Genomic DNA, 21081 nt, shown 5'->3' on the forward strand with positions numbered 1-21081 from the left:
TTGGTAGCTGTTGCCCTTTTTTAAAAAAAGAAAAACCACCCACCATAAAATGTATGTTGACCACGACTGAAAAGAAGCCACCACGGGTACAGAGCACCACAGCTCTGCAGAGCCAAATGCCATCAGGAGTCAGCACTCACTTCAGGAGCATTACTCAGCAGCACTGGGAAGCCTGTGGGAGCAAAGGCAACGCCGGTTCCTTCCAAGGTCATGCCTGTATGTGGTTTAGTTCCATGAGCAGAACCATTGTATTACAAATATGGTTTTTTTCTATGAAGTCTAAGATGTGCTTTAGGAGTCGTTGTACAGCCTCTCCCCATGTGGCAGGGAGGAAAACAGCGCGGGAGCGATCACTTTGCCAGGCTGAATGTTCCTGGGCAGCAGCTCTTCATCGTGCCCCAGCAGCAGGTGTCCAGCTGCCCTCTTCAAATGGAAAACATGACTGTGGTAAGGGAATATTACCAGGGCCTGAGCTGTGTTGGCTTTCCAGACTGGGTAGAGTCAGGAGCAATTATACGCTGATGCCTAAGACCCTTCAGACTCTAACCAAGCTGCTTCCTGCCCATCGGGAAAGGCAAGCTCTTCCCTTGCAGAATGTTGTGGGAAAAGAGAGGAGGAGGGAAGATGTTGCTTCAGTGGAAGCATCTCATCTCCTTTGTCTCCCAAATGCCTGTCTACAGTGCTTAAAGGTGGCTCCCTGGGGGGCAGCGATTTGGCAGGCAGACTGGCAGGGAACATGTGCTCTGAAGCCAGAGTGTCTCAAGTGAAACGATACCAGGCAGGTCTTAATAATCCATGAGTCTTAATATGGCCATAAGGTTATAAATTCAGGGATTTTGACCTCAAAGTCACTGAGCATGTTTTAAAATAGCTCACCCATCCTCATTTTATCACTTCATATACTCTGACACAATTCTGGAGCCTGGGTCTGTCCCATCTAGCAGGGGAATGCTGTAATTAAGAACTAGTTTTGAAGGGCTGTTCTCTCTTAGCTTACGGCAGAATAAGGCTTTATGTATTTTGCAGGAGATTATAAACAATTCCTTGGCTAAAATTAGCAGCAAAAAGGGAGCCCCAGTTCTTTCCTGCACTGTGGTTTGTACCACAAAGACTTAGTGTTTTTAGATCATGACAGAGCTCTCTAAAAACCTTGAAAGCGTATTATGGATGTGTCACTTTGGCTCGGTTGAGAACAGTCTCACCTCTAAGCCATGAGTTCAAGTTCCATGCCTGCCCTTGGACTTAGCCATCTCACAATACTTTTATTACAGAAAACATTTTAAAATAGAACCATAAGGGAAGAAGAGTGAAACTGTTGTATCTGTGAGGCACTGAGTCATTGGGGATGATAAGTTAAAGCACTGCTCGTACCAGCCAGCTTTGCTCAGCAGACATAAACCCTCTAAGAGAGAAGGCTAGTCCTAGTGGTGTGGCAGAATTTTCTCCTCTTGACAAGAACTCTTCTGATCCTGGGGAGTGTGTTCACAGCTGAGTGTCACCTGTCTGAAACAAGTTCCATTTTCATTGTGCTACCACAGAGCATGGGGTTCCTTGATGGCTGCGCAAGAGCTGCAAAATGAGACATGTCAAACGAGTCTCAACTTGACCATTTGCTGATGACAACAACAGAAGTGAAAGTGCCACAGGTAGTTAATCTGCGAAAATATCCAACTGAAGTGCAAGGTTAGGGTTGTGTGTGGCAACTGTAAGGCCAGGTGACCTTACCTGCAGGGGTAAACTCCATATTGTGTCTGCTTGGACCTCCAGCTGGATGTCCTTTAACTTCCCCATAGAGAGGAGGACAGAGTGACCAAGAACACGAGGCGGTTGTTGGTTACAGACGTGTGCTGTCGTACCAGAATCTCACCTTTGCTTTCATTTTAGGGAGGGGAAACCAAAAATTTTTCATTGTCTACTGACTTTGTAGAATACTTGGGAAGGTTTTGGCTTATTTATATAGAAGAGAAGCCTTGTCATAAAGCAATACCTAGCTTCATTTGGCCCAAGATTAGGGGCAGCACACAACTGCTCACAACTGATTTCTTCTCCTGAAAATAATTTCTCCCAATAATTCTCCGTTTCCATTCTCATGACATGAATCCAAAATGCTCCTGGATGGACTTCCCTTTGGACTTTCCTTTGTAACACCTCAGTAAAGCTCTTGGTGCTTTCAGATCTGTTTTGAGGCTCTTCTACTACTAGAATAGAATAGAATAGAACAGAATAGAATAGAATAGACCAGACCAGACCAGACCAGACCAGGTTGGAAAAGACCTTCAAGATCATCAAGTCCAACCTATCACCCAACACCATGCAGTCAACTAAACCATGGCACCAAGTGCCTCATCCAGGCTCTTCCTAAACACCTCCAGGGATGGTGACTCCACCACCTCCCTGGGCAGCACATTCCAGTGGCCAATTACTCTTTCTGGGAAGAACTTTTTTTTAACATCCAGCCTAAACTTCCCCTGGCACAGCTTGAGACTGTGTCCTCTTGCTCTGGTGCCAGTTGCCTGGGAGAAGAGACCAACCCCCACCTGGCTACAACCTCCTTTCAGCTATGAATGTTGCTGTTCAAGTGTTTGCTGCAAACTTCCAGTAGTTTTAAGAGGGGAGTGTGGCTGATGGGTGATCTTTGGTGCTCTACTGGGGTAAGAGTACCTGCCTGGATTTGTAGACCACTGCCTCTCTGCTGGAGGGAGGGCTTATGGAAAGCCCATTAATGTGTATGAGAGCTTTGAATCTTAGGACCAAAATCACCAAATGAAATGTGTCCAAGATATGTTTGGCATATGACTAACAGCTGAGGAAGGTAGATTGGTCTGTGTAAGGTGCTGGTAGTTCCTGTATATTCACTTGCTAAATTAGATTAAATGCATTCCTGTGATTAACTCTTTTCAGATAAACAGTTACTGCTACAGGGACTGTGAGAAGTAGGGCAAGAGCTGGGGGACACAATCCCATCTCGGGGCAGGACTGTTGCCCCACATAGTCCCATCTGGGATGCGGGTGGGGTGCTCTGTGCCTGACCTGGGGTTCAAGGTGAGGGTCTGTCAAAACTCGGGGTAAAGGGTGGGCTAACCAGATAATGTAGAGGGGAAGGCATCCACAAGACAGATGTCAGCACTAAGATGTGGCTCACGCTGGGAGAAAAAGATTGAGAATCCTTCCTGTAGAGCCTGGCTTAGCAGTGCTGCCGGAATATGAGGCAGAGGGGAAAGGAAATGGTGCCGCTCCAGAGCACAGTGATCCAACTGTGTGAAATCAGTGTGGGTGCTATTAAAATGCCATCTTCCTCTCCCTTCCCCTTTCCTTCCGCCCTCCCTCCCTCTCTGCTGTCAGCCTGGCTGAGGAAAAGTCAAATAATGTACGACTGTGTTCCTTGGCATCACAACTGCTATTTCCCTTTAGGGGCTTCAAACTTGAGAATGGGAGGTTTTAAATCTTGCTGATTCGTGCTGTTCCAGCAAGCATATGTGTGAGCAGAAAGAACAATGCCAGTTCAAAGCAGAAATCACAAGTGAGAAATCATTGCTGCTAAATCAGGTGTTGCAGAGGCCAGTGGAAAAATCAGACACTAAGAAAAGTAGGAAATGGCTTTGTTTAGAGCTGGGAAGGTTAAGGAGAAGGAATTAAAGTGCTCTCTGTGTATCCAGCCCCTAAGGATTGGAGCTAAGTTAGAGGGATTTATTTACTGATTATCCAGACTACACAACTGGCAATAAGATTAAGTGAGGAATTTGGGAACACGCTGACATTTCTGATTTGCATCATTTACTGTGGAGATCATTTGTCGGTGCTGTGCTGAGCTTGTGGTGAACCAGGGCTTAGTCTGGCCCAGCAGAGATGGATCTGGTACTTCTCATGGCTTGAGGGGTGTGGGGGTGAGCACAGTTGAGCGTTCTCTCTGCCTCTCGGAGAGGAAACATCCAGTTTGTCCAGGTGCTTATCAGAGGAGAATTTCAGAGTATTTTCCTAGACATCATTAATTATGGGGAAGTGCAGTTCCAGGTGACACATCACAGTAGATCAACTAAAAGGCCAGGCTGTCATTTACAGAGCCCCTGCACTGGACGCTGTGCAGAGCTCCCCTGCTGCAAGGCAGGGACACACGCTGCCCTTCTCCTCCTGCACTCAGTGCCTCAGAACCAGGCTGCTGAATACCCAAATGTTACCATCTCAGCTGGAAGGAATGAAGTGGGACACTGAATAGTGGTTCAGTACAAGATCTAGGGAAAGGTGGCATTTTTTTATCCTTTATTCTGGGTGCCTACCTTTAAAATGGTCATATTTTGTGAACACCATCCAACTCTTGTGTATTCTACACTTGGACAGGTGACATCCCAAGGTGTGCTTTAAACAGGTAAGCTTGGGCAATGTGTTTCACCAAGCCACTGTCCATGCACTGAGCACTTACTCGCCCCATTTTCCTCTCATAAAATAAGACAATTCCTATAAGGGACAGCCAAGACTTCTGCACTGTCAGTGGAATCAGGAAGGTATTGTTAGTGACTCTCTTGCCTGGTTACTGCAAAGTATAAGTCCTCAACAGTGATCAGTTCTGTCAGTGTTTCATCTAAGAATGGTTTTGGTAAGGAGGTAGATAACTGAGATGAAAGGCAAGGTGTTATTTCAGCCCTCATGATGACTCTTCATACTTCTCTGGTCAGCATCACGGATGACTAATTCTCCTACTTTCTGTTTTCATCATCTTTGGTAGAAGCTCCAAGGCTTCTGTTTGTTTCCTTTCTTAGGGGAACTGCATCCCACAGCCAGCAACTTTAATCCTTTAATCTTCAGAGGTCCAGTTGAGGCCTCCACCCATTGATTACCTCCTCTCACAAGAAACTGATCCCGGTCCCTTCACAAATGATGTCCCTTGCTGGACCAGACGGTGGTCTCTGGGAATGTAGTCCATCCATTTGCTAAAAAGAGCACCATAAATTTCAGCCTGAACGTGTTCTGGGCTAGTCATCACATTTCAACTCTTCATCATCGTGACTCACCATTATTTGAGACTTTCTGATCTCTGCTGGCCTCCTTCACTGAAATAATGGCAAATATCTCACCAGCAACATCTCACATCCCAGATTAGCTTTTTTTCTAATATGCTCTTATAAACATGGGGCACTTCATGGGTTGTTATGACAAGGAAATTCTTTGACTGAGAAGTTTGCAAATTCCAAAGTACTATTTGTTTTATAAACAAAGGTGCTGTTTTCTTTATGCCAGCTTCTTTCTGCTTTCCCTTGTCCAGCAGTCTGTTCTGAACGGCATGAAGCAGCTGTTGGCCCTGAATCAAAACTTGCAGCGCAGGGAGTGTTATATAAAAGTCCTTTGTGTGAGAGATGTACATGGCAGCAAATGGTGGAACTGGAGCATGGGTTCTCTGAGGGGAGATAGCTAGCCATGACAATGCTTTCTCTTTCATTTGATTTTTCCTCACAGCAACAAGTAGGAGATGTTGTAATGTCTGCCCTTTCAGAAACACCTTTTCTCTTGCAGGGTTGTGAGACTGTAATTTCATGCCACCCTGCAGCCCGCTGCATGGAAGGGCTCTAAGAGGTTTAGTTCTTCCCCTGCCTCAAGGCATGGTCTCTGTAGGGATCTCTGCTATCCCTGAGGAATCTTGGCCTAGTCTTTGGAGGAGATTCTGCAGCTTTCCTTGTCCATCTGTTTCTGTGATTCACTTTTCCTACCATGTAACACCAGCCACACATTTGTTTGACATCTTTTCCTACCTGCAAAGACATTAATCTTTCACCTTCCACAGGTGGTTTCTTCTGAACTCATCAGTCCCAACTGATCTTAGCTTTTCTTTTCACCCCTGAGCATCATCACAGTATCACTTAGGTTGGAAAGGACCTCGAGGATCATCGAGTCCAACCTATCAACACAGACCTCATGGCCAGACCATGGCACCAAGTGCCACGTCCAATCTCCCCTTGAACGCCTCCAGGGTCGATGACTCCACCACCTCCCTGGGCAGCCCGTTCCAATGACGAACAACTCGCTGGGTGAAGAACTTCCTCCTCACCTCGAGTCTAAACCTCCCCTGGCGCAGCTTGAGACTGTGTCCCCTTGTTCTGGTGCTGGGTGCCTGGGAGAAGAGGCCAACCCCTTCCTGGCTACAACCACCTTTCAGGTAGTTGTAGAGGGCAATGAGGTCACCCCTGAGCCTCCTCTTCTCCAGGCTAAGCAACCCCAGCTCCCTCAGCCTCTCCTCACAGGGCTGTGCTCAAGGCCTCTCCCCAGCCTTGTTGCCCTTCTCTGGACACCTTCAAGTGTTTCGATGTCCTTCTTAAACTGAGGGGCCCAGAACTGGACACAGGACTCAAGGTGCAGCCTAACCAAAGCAGAGTCCAGGGGCACAATGACCTCCCTGCTCCTGCTGGCCACACTGTTCCTAATGCAGGCCAGGATGCCATTGGCCCTCCTGGCCACCTGGGCACACTGCTGGCTCATATTCAGGCGGCTGTTGATCAGCACCCCCAGGTCCCTCTCTGTTTGGGAGCTCTCAGCCACTCCGACCCCAGCCTGTAGCTCTGCATGGGATTGCCGTAGCCAAAGTGCAGCCCCTGGCACTTGGACTTGTTGAATGCCATCCCATTGGACTCTGCCCATCTGTCCAGTCGGTCGAGGTCCCTCTGCAGAGCCTTTCTACCCTCTAACTGACCAACATCTGCTCCTAACTTGGTGTCATCTGCAAACTTGCTGATGACTGACTCGACCCCCTCATCCAGATCATCGATGAAGATGTTGAAGAGGACAGGGCCCAGCACTGATCCCTGGGGCACACCACTGGTGCCTGGCTGCCAGCTGGATGTGGCACCGTTCACGACCACTCTCTGGGCCCGGCCCTCCAGCCAGTTCCTAACCCAGCACAGAGTGTAGTGGTCCAAGCCAGGGGCTGACAGCTTAGCCAGCAGTTTGCTGTGGGGGACGGTGTCAGAGGCCTTGCTGAAGTCCAGGCAGACCACATCCACAGGCCTCCCCACATCCACCAGGCAGTCACCTGATCATAGAAAGAGATCAGGTTGGAGAGGCAGGATCTGCCCTTCCTAAATCCACGTTGGCTGGACCTGAGCCCTTGGCCATCCTTCAGGTGCAGTTATTGCCGCCAGGATAATCTGCTCCATCACTTTCCCTGGCACTGAGGTCAGGCTGCCAGGCCTGGAGTTTCCAGGTTCCTCCATCCAACCCTTCTTGTGGATGGGAACCACCTTGGCCAGCTTCCAGTCATCTGGGACCTCACCTGTGAGCCAGGACTGGAGGAAAATGATGGAGAGTGGCCTAGCTAGCACATCTGCCAGCTCTCTCAGCACCCTAGGATGGATCCCATCCGGTCCCATGGACTTGTGAGTGTCCAAGTGACTCAGCAGGTCCCGAACTAATTCCTCATGGATTACCGGGGCACTACACTGCTCCCCGACCCCATTGCCCAGCTCCGGAGGCCACTCGTCCTGAACTCCTCCTGCCTTGCTGTTAAACATTGAGGCAAAGAAGGTGTTCAGGACCTCAGCTTTCTCCTCATCTTCAGTCACCGTGTTCCCCTCCAGGTCCACCAGGGAGTGCAGGTTCTTCCTGCCCTTCTTCTTATTGTTAATATAGTTGTAAAAGTGCTTTTTATTGTCTTTGACTGAGGTGTTCAGCTTCAGTTCCAGCTGGGCCTTAGCCTCCCTAATTTTATTCCTACATAATCTAACAGCTTCCTTGAACATACCTCGAGAAGCCTTCCCCTCCTTCCAAAGGTGACACAGCCTCTTCTTCCCCCTTAAATCCTCCAGGAGCTGCTTGCTCATCCAGGCTGGTCGCCTTCCCCGCCGGCTTGCCTTCCGGCACGTGGGAACCGCCAGTTCCTGTGCCTTCAAGAGCTCCTGTTTGAAGTAGGTCCAACCCTCCTGAACCCCTTGGTTCATGAGGGCTGGTACCCAGGGGACTTTGCAGACAAGTTTCTTAAACAGGCTGAAGTTTGCCCTCCTGCAGTCCAAGGTGAAGGTTCTGTTGGTGCTCCTCCCTAGCTCCCTGCATATTGAAACCTTCACTCTCTCGTGGTCACTGCACCCTAGGCAGCCTCCCACCATCACCTCTCCCACCAGCCCTTCCCTACTGCAGAACAGCAGGTCAAGCAGAGCCTGGCCCCTGGTAGGCTCGCTTAACAGCTGTGTCAGGAAGCAGTCCTCCATGCACTCCAGGAATCTTCTGGACTGCCTCCTCCCTGCTGAATTAAGTTCCCAGCAGATATCTGGGAGGTTGAAGTCACCAACAAGGACAAGATCTGATGATCTTGAGATGGCCTCCAGTTGCTTGTAGAATAATTCATCAGCCTCCTCATCCTGGTTGGGTGGTCTGTAACAGATTCCAATCAGGATGTCAGATTTGTTAGGCTGCCCTCTGATTTTAACCCACAGGCTCTCAACTCCCTCATCTTCCACCTCAAGTTGTGTGGCAGAGAGTGACTCCCTAACATACAGAGCCACCCCTCCTCCTCTTCTCCCTCGCCTGTCTCTCCTAAAGAGCCTGTAGCCCCCCAGTGTAGCACTCCAATCGTGGGTGTTGTCCCACCAAGTTTCTGAGATGGCGACTACATCATAGTCATCATCTGCTATAGTTTCCCTTCAGAAGGTGCCACAAATGTCTCCTTGTGTGAATAAGCAGAATAGGACGCACAATCCTTGTACTGATTTCTTAACAGCAAGATGTTGTTGACCAATGCTCTGTTTACATTGCACTGCAGCCACAGTCTTCCTTCTGCTCTTTAAGTGGCTACCCTCATGCTGTACGTTTATAACTGACTTACTCCTGACCAAGTTGAGTATTTTCTATTCATAATCAATTTAATCTAGATTTTTTAACCTATTTATCCAGATCATTGTGAACTCTGATCCTGCCATCTAACATATTTACTTCCCTTTCTAGTTTCTTCTCATCTGTAAATGTAATAAGCACAGACTATAATCCACCATCCTGAGCATTAAGGCATTGATAGGCACATTAAAAATTACAGCCCATATGAAAGTCCTCTTGGTAGTGTTTTCCTGTTGGGCAGTGAACCACTGGCAGCTTTTCTATGGAAGTGAGCATCCAACCAATAACTGCAGGAGAGCTCACTTCCATAGTGAAAATGTCACTTGAGACTGTGTCAAAAAGCTCTTCTGCAGGCTGAAAGGTGTGACATCTAATGGTAATACCTTACCCATGAGATCGGACTCCCTGCTCTAAAGAGAGATTGGACTGATGCCATGTGACTAGTTGGCAACCTGTTAAGAACTATTATGACAAAAGTAACTCCAAATGTGTCAGAGTTCTGGTAATCCTTTCCTTTCTGTCTCATAGTTCCAAAACAGCTTCTTGGGTGAGGAAGGCAGGGGGAGAGCCTCACGTGGGGTTTGGATGTTTGGGGTGGTTGGAGCTATGTAAATATCTGAGGAGCAGGGTGTAATTCAGCAGAAGGTTTTAGCTAATAGTTTGTACTGTACAATGTCTGCAACCACAAAGGAGAATCTAAGCAGATGACTGTTTAAACTAATCCAGAAAGTTAAATACTTCTCAGTTAAACTCAGCCTGGCTATATCTTTCTTCTCCATGGGTATGAAGTGAGAGAGACCGTGTGTGTATGGGAAGATGAATTGTAACCTCTGCTTAGAGTGCTGCCAGGCTGCTAATGAAAGCTCGGGAGCTGAAAGGGGCAGGCTGTGGGTGGCTCAGTAAGGCAACAGCAGTACAAAGTCAGGAGATGCTGAAAGCATGGAAGAGTGTGGCAGAGTCACCCTCTGCAAGGCAAAAGGACGGAGTCCAAGCTACCCGGGAAGTGTTCTTTTTCCGCTGCTTGCTTTGTTGTAAATACACAAAAGTAATCTATTGTCATTTAGTTGTGGTTCCTTCCAGTAAGAAAACCTCACTGTGGGAAGCCATCATGTGGTTTCAGCAGTCCTCTGGCAAAAAGCACACTATGTACAGCTGAGAGCGGCTTAGCTAAACCGTATGAGCTGCATGGAGCTGCAGTTAGGAAAGTGTATCAAGAAATCAGATGCAATGATTCAGGAGAAAGCAGAGGGCATCTGCAGTGTGCTGAGGGTTGGTGCATTGCAGGGGAAAAAACCTACTTGGATAGGAATAGATAAAGCAGATTATAAATTCTGCAGCTGTGAATTAAAACAAACAGAGTCTGGAGGGAATGCTTCACTTTGAGGTGGTGCTGGTTGTTAGGAACTTGCATTTGTAGATCAAAGATATGAAAGCAGCTTTTGAATGGTTGGTTTCTCACTGCAGCCATGGACTTGCTCTTAGCATACAGAGCACTGCTTTGCTGCTGCTTTGACTTTTACCCTTTAGTCAGCCACCTTCCAGTTTGTTTCCTCTCATCATTTTTAATAGAATGCCTTTTTGATTACAGAAAATTGCTCGATACACTGCTGTCATGAAAATGCTAGACAAATGCTCCTTCTTGGAACTGACATCAGGAATGTTATACAAGGCATTCTTAAATGTGCTGGCAGCTGCCCTGAATGTAATGAAATCATGGAAATTAGAAGCATTGCACTCTCTGTGTGGCCAGCCCAGCACTGGCTGCAGTATGTTACCAGTTTTACTGTCAATTTCAGAAGGAATCACTTCTGAATTTTTCCTGGGATGCTCTTCAGCGTGATTACAGTTCCCACAATCAAGGATATTTGCCTGATAGTGTGAGGTACTGGTCCTTTTTTTTCCCTCTTTTTTTACTGTACACAGTCCCTCATGCCTGCATCCCTGTGTGCCACACTGAGCCGTCCCTCTTGCAGCAGAGAGCTTATGGTCTTCAGAAGCCTGGTAACTGTTTGGTAGAAAAGCAAGTGTAGGGTGAGGCCCTGTTCCCACTGCAGCCAGCTGGAAAATCCCCACGAACTTAAGTGGCTTGGATTTCACATACAGCTTTTAGTCTTCACTCCTGTGACACCCATTAATCCTTAATACATTTGGAAAACAGAAGGTATCTAAATGCAGGATAGAGGGGCAGCAATTATGCAGCCTTTGTTTCACTAGCACCTCTCCATGCAAGGATCACAAAGCTTGTGGTGAGACCTGCTGCAGAGCATAAGGAATAGGAATTACTGCAATTCTTCTGAAGTGCAGAGAAGGTAGAAGGGTAGGACCCTCTCTCTGTAGCAATGTGTGCGTAGGTATAAATGGAAGCATCCTCCTGGTTTTTGTTACCTTCCCTTCATTTGTGGTGATTTTTTATATCTACCCCTTCACCACAGCCTTGGTCAATTTTCATCAGATACTCAGAATTTGAATTTTCCAGGATGAATCTTACTTCCATTACCTGGCTTTTGGCTGTCTAGAGTCTTCTATAATTTCTTTGTTGGAGGCATAAGAAAGTTTCTAAAGTTGCAGTTGTGTTAATTTGTTGTAGTAGTAGTAGTAATAATAACAATATTCCATTCCTGTCAAAAACTAGCAGCACCATGAAGCAAGAGTCAGCTGAGCAAAACCTTAGCCCATACTCACTTGCTATTGCCAATACTTGCTGTTAGAACAAGCAAGTTCTGGCTCAAGGATGAGGAGCACTGAAGGGATGGTGGCCACCAGACACCTACTTCCTATTTCCAGCTTCTCCATTCTCCTTTTCTGTTCCTCATGAATGTTCTGTAGAGGATTGGTCAGAGAGATGCAAGAGCTTTGCTGCTCATTCTGGTTTGCATTTATTCATTGCAATGTATTTGTACAGCCCTTTCCAGGATGCAGAATGGCAAGGACTCGGGCTGAGGGCTGGCTTGCACCAAAGGCAGCGTCACTGAGATGCTCAGTGAGGGGAGCAGCTGTTTGGAAAGGGTGCCCTGAAGATGGGGTAGGGCATCTACATCCCTGGGGTCACCCTGTGATGCCAAGTTCCACTGGGCAGCCTCACTCTCAGCTGTTGCTGTTGGCACAGTGCAGAGACAGCTTACAAAAGAGAGCCTGGTAACGTGTGTAGGTGTACTGCAGGGCACAGAAATCTGTTAGAAGCAGACTTCCATCTGCATGATGTGATGCAAACAAGATGGTTTCTGGCATGAAAAGCCTTCAGTTGAGACATCAAATCATTAAGAACCCTATGGCCAGAAGCTTTCCTAATACATTACTGTAAACTCAGGGAAGACTGATCTTGTTTTGTTTCAGAGACAATACATCAACAGTACGCAGGCAGCTCTCTTGCAGCTTCAAAGAGGCAGAGTCCTGCAGTAGTGTCCCCTGTCTGTAAATAGCACCTATGAGCCTGTATGTAAAAGGTTAAATGTTTGCAGACTGTTACCCTTTGCCTTAAAGATCAGAGACAAATTACTATTTTTACTTTGCATTCTCTTGATGAGAATAATGATAAACATCTGTCACTCTGCTGCTTGGCCAGCTCTTACTGCGATCTGTAATTTAAACAGTAAAGGGGAAAACAAAAACAAAAACGGAAAGAAAAGGGGGCAAAACCCATGGACAAACTACACTTTCTGTACACAGTGAAAAGAAAAGAAAGAGAGAGAAACCCAGTGCAGGGGAGCTGGGAAGGGGACATTTTCAGAGTGCAGTTTCTTGGCTGAAACCTTTGGGCAGATGATAGATGTTTGATTTTCCATTTATTTGGTATTTTGCAGGGGAAAGTACAGTTGGTTTCTTTTCAGACATGGAGGCTAAGGAAATACTCCATCTGCATGCTGTGACATTTTGGCATGTGCAGTTTATTAACAGAGTGATTAGGGGTGATGTGGCAGTGTGTCTACTGGTGTTACAGGATTGAGAATGCTGTTTCCATCCAGAGCTCTTTCAGTGTCTTCCCCGGTCCCAGCGTTTTAAGGAAGCACTGCTTATTACTTTTAAAGTCCATAGGTGAGCTGGTTTCCAAGTACTTTGTAAATGAAAATGATCTGAACGCTTGAAACTTCTTTTACAAGCATTTAGTTTTGTTTCTCAATGGTTTGTTAGATATTATTTCTTAACAAAACTGTGACTTAACAAATCCTGACTGCTGGCATTTCATTTAGACCGGACTAATCATAGAACCAGAGAATGCTGGGAGTTGGAAGCGACCTCCAGAGATCAAGGCCAGCCCCCCTGCAAAGCAGGACCACTTAGGGAGGGTCACACAGGCAGGTTTGGGAGATTCTAGAGAGGAGGCTCCACAGCCTCTCTGGGCAGCCTCTCTGTCACTCTCACAGTAAAAGAGCTTTTTCTCAAGTTGAGATGGAACTTCCTGTCATTGAGTTTACATCCCTTAGAACAGAATAGAATTAACCAGGTTGGAAAAGACCTTTGAGATCGAGTCCAACCTATCACCCAACACCATCTGATCAACTCAACTATGGCACCAAGTGCATCGTACAGTCTCCTCCTAAACACTTCCAGTGACAGTGACTCCACCACCTCCCTGGGCAGCAATGGCCAATCCAATGGCCAATCTCTCTTTGTGTGATGAACTTCTTCCTCACATCCAGCCTACGCTGGCCATAATCAAGCTGCAGTTTACAAAGAGTGAGTACAAAACAGTCTACTTGACATTGCTGTGTGAGCAGAAGATGATTGCATTAGGAGATGAAACTGGGACTCTCCTTTGGCCCAGCAAGAATGGAGTTCATGCAGGGAAAAGCCTCTTTCAGTGACATGTTTGGGTGTCTGGATCTAATGGTCTCTTCTCTAGTGGGGTAGCTGCTGGTTTCAGCTGCTGCAGAGATCTGTGGAGCACTAGTTGTGCAAATTGCAGCTAAACACTATGTTGTAAAGGGAGCTGTGCTGACAGGGGTCTGGCTGGTATCTAACCATTTCTGGTTTCTGCGTTACTCACTTTTTGCACGCACTTTCTCTTTGTGTTACGTTGCCAGGTACCAAGAGAACAGGTTCAGATTTTATAGCTGGTGCTAATATGGCTTTGGTGGTCATTTTCAGGGAGGTGTATTATATGTCAGCTTAGGGAAGGAGCATTGTTCTTTGTGCTTTCCAGTCTGAAAATTCATTCTTTTGGCATCTTCAAGCCTCAGAAAGCAGCTTGATTTTCACTGAAAGGCTCCTTTCCTTTTTTCAGGTTGTCTTATATTTATACAGGCCAGAGCAGAGCAAAGTGTTTAGCTTTTTAGCTTCCAGTTAAAGTTCCTGCTATTTTCTTTAATTAGGTCAGCTGTTTACATACAAAGAAGGTTTTTTTTCTGTCCAATTAAAAAGAGACCTCTAATGTGTAATCCAGCCTGTTATGCCGAGCCTTGAGCGCTGGAACCAAGGATGCTTTTGCTGCTATGCTTCATAAACCCTTTGTTTACGTAGGTGCTGCTCACGTCTAACAAACTTGGAGGCCAAACTGTGGAATTTGTCACAACTGACTCAGTCTGAAATAACAAGGATGGGTTTTAGCCATAGGGGGGTAAAAGTCAAAATTCAGATTTATGGTGCTGCTTTCCTGCATGGGTCAGGCTGGCTGAGTCTGAGTGGTAAAAGATTTGGTAATGAGTATTGCAGTAAGTAAGCTGAGAGAATTTCTTGGGCTTTCATTTGCCACCTTGGTCTGAAAAGTCTCTTTAATACAAAATCTGTGTGCAAATGTGTAATGTACTTTGTCAATTTCATATTGCATGAACCTCCAGAAGTGCAGGTTTCATGACACTGAACAGGACAGTGCTTCACATTTTAACTTCCAGACATTCTTTGTATGAATTACATTGCCGGATCACTCAGTGTAAATCCAGATTCCCCCCCAGTATATTTCCAGTTTATTGTCGTCTGAAAGTCTTGACTTTTCTTCCCTTCTTTTTCCTGTGTAGACTGAAAATGAGGAGAATGGCCAAGCAGACAATTTTTCAATGGATCCCCAGCTGGAGAGACAGGTGGAGACGATCCGAAACCTTGTGGACTCCTACATGTCTATTATCAACAAATGTATCCGCGACCTGATACCCAAAACAATCATGCACCTCATGATCAATAACGTAGGTACCAGCAAGGCTTCTAACTTGTTTTAACAGACCTGTGTAATCTCTTTCTCTCAAATGCAGGATTCTTGAATATAGCAGCAGCAGCAGCACCTTCTGAAAGGAAGAACATGCTCCCACAAATGCCACACTTGCAGACAAAATATCTTGCAAGGTAGCAGAAGGTTCTGCAGCCCTCTGAAAGGCTGGCACACTGCCTTGAGTGCCTACTCCAAGATGACAGAGATTGAGTTTAATTATATCCTAATCAGAATATGTTAGCTTTTAAAGGGAAATGAAGGATGATTTTGCTGTTGTTTTCATCCTGTCTTGCTTTTGATGTAACAGGAATGAGGAGTTGGGAAAGCATCAGAGCAGGGCTGTGCTTGCTTGATCTTCAACCTGCACCTTCTTTTCATGGTGTCCTAAAGCAGTTCCTGCTTTATTTGGGTTTCTCTATATTTTCAGGTTACTATTTTCAAGGAATAATGCTGTTTAGCTAAGCAGATGTGGTGGTTTGATTTACTGTGTGTGCCTTTCTTACATATGAAGATGCCAGGAGGTGAAGGCTGAGATCCTAGCACAGTGATTCACCAGTGAGATCTCAAAGCCATTTCTGTCAGAGGTCGGAATGGGCCTTGCTGAAAGCTAAGCCTCATATTAATGCTACTGCTACCACATGCATTAACAGGGGAGAGCACAGCTCCTGCTAGCTGTGGGGAGCACCTTTTCTGCCAGGTCATCAAAACTATCAGTCCTTACCATACACTGTAACACAAATCTGGGTAGGGGTAGCATTTGCTTTTGACTCAGGGCTGCCTTTGCCTGATGGATTTCATTAGCACTGTGGAATTTGTGTGGCACTTAAGATTTAGGTGGTTGGGCAGGAAATTTCCTGGTACATATAACATGAGAGCAAGAGAGATTCCATTTCTTTAGGCACAGGGGAGTCAGCCTCCCAATCCTGCTCTGCTCATGGGTACCTTTTTACCAATGAACATGGACTCATGGGTGTGGACTTCCACAAAAGAACACGGGAGCAGTGGAACTGTTCCTTTGGTCCTGAAGTCAGCCGGGCACTCGACTTTATAAGGGCGAGCGTGTTTGCTCTGCTCTTTCCAGATCACAGCTAGCAGCTTGCTGCTTTGACTTTGCACAGCTTCAGGCTGGGCTTTAGTTCTCATTTCATAAACTGCAGAGTTCAGTGAGGAGTTCCTTTTGAAAGCTGACATTAAATTTTCTGCCACTCACCTCCTCATATGGAATAGCTTAAGAGTCTCTGAAGTGTGTGCTTTACTCAGAAGCAGAATACTGTAAGATTTTGTAATTTCAGTCTCATCAGCTGTTAGTTACGTCATCAAAGCTGTCATGCTGGCTGACCATGGCACACAGAAACAACAGACTTACCACATCATCCACCTTTCAGCCGACCTCATCGTCCCTAGCTCACCAGCAAGCCCAAACACAGCTAGGATGTCCACCTTAATCCTAGACTTCCAATCTGTGGCAAAGAATCAAAACATTTTAAAGGGTTGTGAAGAGTGAGACTACGAATTTTAACACACTTTTTTCTGTGCAACATAGGCAGTAAAGTACCAGAGCAGAAAACACAGCTCAAATATTCAGATTTTAAAATTGGTGCTATTAAAAAAGAGAAAGAAATGCTTGGACTGAGCCTGCTGAGCCACAACTAAATGGTGTGCAAATTGCTGGAAAGCAGTGGAGCTGTGATGAACAGTGGGTCCTGCTCAGTTGTGTGTGTTTTCCTTGGAGTCTTCAGAAGTCCAACCCATCACCAGCAGTTCAGTGAGAACACCCTCCCTCTGCATCAGCATATTCTGTGCTTGCTGCTGCCCCACCACGTTGCCTCCAAAACGCTGGAAACAAATCGATCCCAAAGAGTTTGTTTCCATGACAACCATAACCTCCCAAGTACTCCTAGAACTTACTTTCTACTTTGTGGGCCTGCAAATGAGCACTTACAGTTCAAGGGAAGTATCAGATTCAAACTCACTACACAGAAAATTAGATGCTGTCCCTGAGCACACTTTGAGGCCTAAGCCTAGACTGCTGTATTCCAAATGCATCTCTTATTCTGCCCTTAGGGTGGATGTTGATTACCTTAAAAGAAAATACATTTACCACACAGACCTGCATTGAGTTACCATTAGCAATTCAAATATGCCCAAACAAAACACACATTTCTGGGTGCCCAGATATCACAGACCATACCAGAAGGGTGGCCTCACGCTAGACAGTGTGTGCCCCTTAAGCAGCGCTTACAGTAATCTTGGCTGAGTAGGAAAACTCCAAAGTCCTTGTTACTACTGAGCTTAAGGTATGGGTTGTGTTTGCATTTGAGACAGTGATGTACATTGTAGTCTGCTCACTGAGGACGGAAGTTTCCAGCCCATCTCACCCCACTCCAGAGGGACAGGGCAGGCTTTTGGGGCATTGGTGTGTCAGATGCTTGCTGTGGTTCAGGTTTGACTGCAGGTCTGATGTCTGTGAAGGAAAATGTTTGAAACTGTTCCTCTGAAGCTTTCTGTTTTCTAGAAAGGAGCAGAGGTGTGAGTAAATGTCACTTTCCCTTCTTTTTCCAAGCTGAAGAAAGTGACTGTTGTGGAAGATCTTCCTCTGTCTAGTACAGTGCATCCGATCGCAGAAGGCAGGAGGTTGATCCCAGAGCCATCCTTAACACATCAGCCTTTCCCTTCCAGAAGAATTTAGGGAGTTACTTGAGTCTCCTGCTAATGGCAGACAGTGATCTCTCTTGATAATTGCCACAGGCTGATTATTTTCAAACAGATATTTGTGGTTTAACAATGCCTTTACAATCAGCTCTGGCCTTAATCTAATTTTAGGATGATGACTCTTTTTTTTGAAGTGCTGCCATTGAAACGCACATTTCGTCGAGTAGAATGTGATGCTGTTTAACTAGGATATCTGTTTTTAATGTGGAGTGTTTGGCAGTCATGAGGAAAGTAGTGTACTCTGGCTCTTGATCAGTACCATCTACTGGAAAACAGCATGAGACTCATGGAAAAGTTTTGCAGGCTTTGCTGAGAATTTGTGCATCTCCTGTCATACGTGAATGGGAAATGACAGCCCAGCCCAGACAATGTGGTTTTGTTTCCCTCTAACGTCTGTCCTGGGCTTCTTTTCATTGCTAGGTGACCACCAAGGGTCCCAGGCCTGGGCAGCTTGACTGCTCCTATTTATCCTTGTCTGAACAAAAACATTGCCACAGCCTAAATGTTAGGATTTCAATTGATGGTACTGAACTAGCACAAGCCCATCTGCAAATGGAGCTCAGGTTTATGTAATCAGGATCTTGAGAATGTATTATGGTTAGTATCTCCAGCTCTAAAAAGCTTTATAGAGCAAAAAGCCAGGTGAGAAAGAGATCAGAACAGCAATGAAAGTCTCAAATGCAAGGTTTTAGTAGGTCAGCAGTTGGTTTATTTGCCACTGCCTTATTTAATCAGAGTACTTCTAGCTTTTTATCTCTCCTAATGTAGCCCAGGTTTCCATAACCAGGGCAAGCATAGCAGGAAATCAATACAGTAAATCAGATTACTTGGAGACTTCCCCCTTCAGTTTGAAAGCCTGTGGATGGGATATTTAGAATCTGACAGCGTCTTTGGAGAAGAAAGATGCCATCTGCAGTAAAGTAAACTGTTGCTATGAAAATAATTGGCAGAGGTGTTACAATGCTGGGAAATTCCCAGGAGAATTTAGTATCTGATGGAAAAGCTAATAGCCTCCACTTACCTCTCAGTCAGCGCTTCAGAACTGGACCAAAATGCCAGCTGGCTCCTGGGAGCGGTTGGGAAGCCTGTGTCAAATGAACTGTAAGCATAGATGTCACCATACAGCTTGAGACCTTAACTCCAACCATTTAAAGTGTTTCAAAGACAGAGCAAAAGAAGGGCACAGTGCATTATAGAGCTATTGCACAAGCCCATCTTATCCTCACGATGGGAGTCCTTGGCTCCTGGTGTGGCTTTGTAACTGCGTTGAGCCCGTCTGCTTGGAAGCGGCTGCTGAAAGGTCCTCTCTATCCATTTCCAGCTGCTCTGCCCAGCCATGTCTGCCAGCCTTTCCCTCAGCTGCAGTGAGACCTCAGCCTGCTCCACCATCAGCTCAGTCCGAGTTCAGCATTTTCAGGTCCCTGATCTGACCTAACAAAAACTGCATGAGCAGCAGAACTGATGTGGCAGTAGGACAGACCAATTACAGTGAGAGAATGTCTTTCCTGGTTCTGTGCATCTCACACTCGGTTTGCTTGGTAGAGTATTTTCAGGAGGTCTTTATTGTTGTTCATTTGTTTGCTGGAGTTTTGTTTTGTCTGATGAAACAGGTGAAGGAATTTATCAACGCAGAGCTCTTGGCTCACTTGTATTCTTCTGAGGACCAGAACACTCTGATGGAGGAGTCTGCCGAGCAGGCGCAGAGGCGCGACGAGATGCTCCGCATGTACCAAGCGCTGAAGGAAGCCCTAGCAATCATCGGGGACATCAGCACCAGCACTGTCTCAACCCCTGCACCCCCTCCTGTCGATGACTCCTGGCTTCAGCAGGCCCGCAGGTAAGGGTCCCCAGAAATCCAGGACAGGCAGATATTGGCAGCAGCAGCTCCCTCCCTGCCCATCTGTGGGAGCTGTACCTCTAGATCTTTACTGACACCTGAAGGGGCTACATGAAGGCTGGAGAGGGACTGTTTGCAAAGGCTTGTGGTGATAGGATCAGGACAATGGTTTTAAATTAGAGAAGAGTGGATTTAGATTGGAGGTTAGGAGGAGGTTCTTTACCACGAGGGTAGCTGAACAGTGGAACAGGTTGCCCAGGGAGGTAGTTGAGACCCTTGGACACATTCAAGGTCAGGCTCGACAGGGCTCTGGGCAGCCTGACCTAATGGAGGATGTCCCTTCTCACTACAAGAGAGTTGGACTAGATGACCTTTGGAGGTTCCTTCTAACACAAACTCTATGATACTATGGCATTGGTGAGTGAAATCAAAACATTTCCCACATATATTCTGTGGATACAGACAACAACAGACAGGATATTTGCCTTGCAGAAGACATCCAAAGAGTTTATAGCTTGCCCCATCCTTCATAAGCAGCTGCTCCTGCCACCCCAATCATGCATCCACAAGGCCCCTTCTTTCAAACAATTCTAAGAATTCATTATCTCAGGTTCCATGTCCTAGAATATCCACTCAACATTATTAGAACTCTGATCCTTTACATTTACTTCTTTGCTTGAGTGTTTATTTCTATCATGAGGCTGGAGGAAAGGTAAGTGTGATGCTCTGACACTGACAGCAAAGGACAACACCAAGAACAAATGATTGCCACAGGCACAAAAAGGGGGTTAATTTCTGATTGTATTTTATTGTGTTGAAAAACACCCAGAAGCTGACTTGAACTTCTGAATGTCTTAAATCTCTGCTGTTTCGCTAGATCACCACCTACAAGTCCCTCAACTCCAAGGAGGCCTACATTAAACAATCCCCCAACCAGACCTTTATCTGGCCGAGGACCTGCTCCTGCCATCCCATCTCCTGGCCCTCAGTCAGGGGCGCCCCCAGTCCCATTCCGCCCAGGACCACTGCCTCCATTTCCCAGCGGTGGCGAAGCCCTTGGAGGACCTCCTCAGGTTCCCTCTCGGCCGACCCGGGCTCCTCCCAGCGTCCCCAGGTAAGCTCTGATCTCCCTGGCAGCGGGCATGGTTCTCTCCCCCCAGCACTACAGACCGGTCCTGCACTGGCTTGGGAAGCTGAGCACCATGGCTGAGCGAGTCTCTGCAACAAAGCAAAACTGCACTCCCTGCAGCGAGGCGAAGACATTTTGGGCAACCAGGTTTTAGCACAGACAGGAGTTGGGGGGGAACAGAAAGAGCTTTCATGGGGGAAAAAAAACATTCTGGTTCCTTCCAGTCAGTTGGGAGACACAAGATTTCTTATATTGAGAATCCCTCCTCTGGTTGTGTCCTACCCACACTGGGGTTCACAGTCACAGAGAGGTCATCTACCCCACCACCAAGGCTGGGGCAAGGGTACAGCTCCTCACTTCTGCTGTTCCGACTCCTCAGCAGCAGGAGGAATGGCTCTTCTGGGAGAGAGCAACACCAATCCTCTAGAACTAGTGTGACAGGCTGATAGTGTTCTG

The 21081-nt window shown here is 46.5% G+C and overlaps 1 protein-coding gene across 4 annotated transcripts in view; it reads left to right on the forward strand.

The window, feature by feature from the left end:
• The window catches only part of DNM3 (dynamin 3), a 177655-nt gene that overhangs the window by 138147 nt on the left and 18427 nt on the right, over positions 1–21081 (forward strand). For all 4 annotated transcript variants that reach the window (XR_010990628.1, XR_010990629.1, XM_068164571.1 and 1 more), the window contains 3 exons: positions 14760–14924; positions 19270–19496; positions 20374–20610. Coding sequence is in view for 2 of the 4 variants with exons in the window: in XM_068164571.1 (XP_068020672.1) it covers positions 14760–14924; positions 19270–19496; positions 20374–20610 (629 nt within the window). In the remaining 2 variants the exon portion in view is untranslated. The remainder of the gene's footprint in view (positions 1–14759; positions 14925–19269; positions 19497–20373; positions 20611–21081) is intronic.

The sequence above is a fragment of the Melanerpes formicivorus genome, unplaced genomic scaffold (assembly GCF_026170545.1).
Source record: "Melanerpes formicivorus ecotype bairdi unplaced genomic scaffold, bMelFor1.0.p_v2 SCAF_81, whole genome shotgun sequence".
NCBI classification, from domain to species: domain Eukaryota; kingdom Metazoa; phylum Chordata; class Aves; order Piciformes; family Picidae; genus Melanerpes; species Melanerpes formicivorus.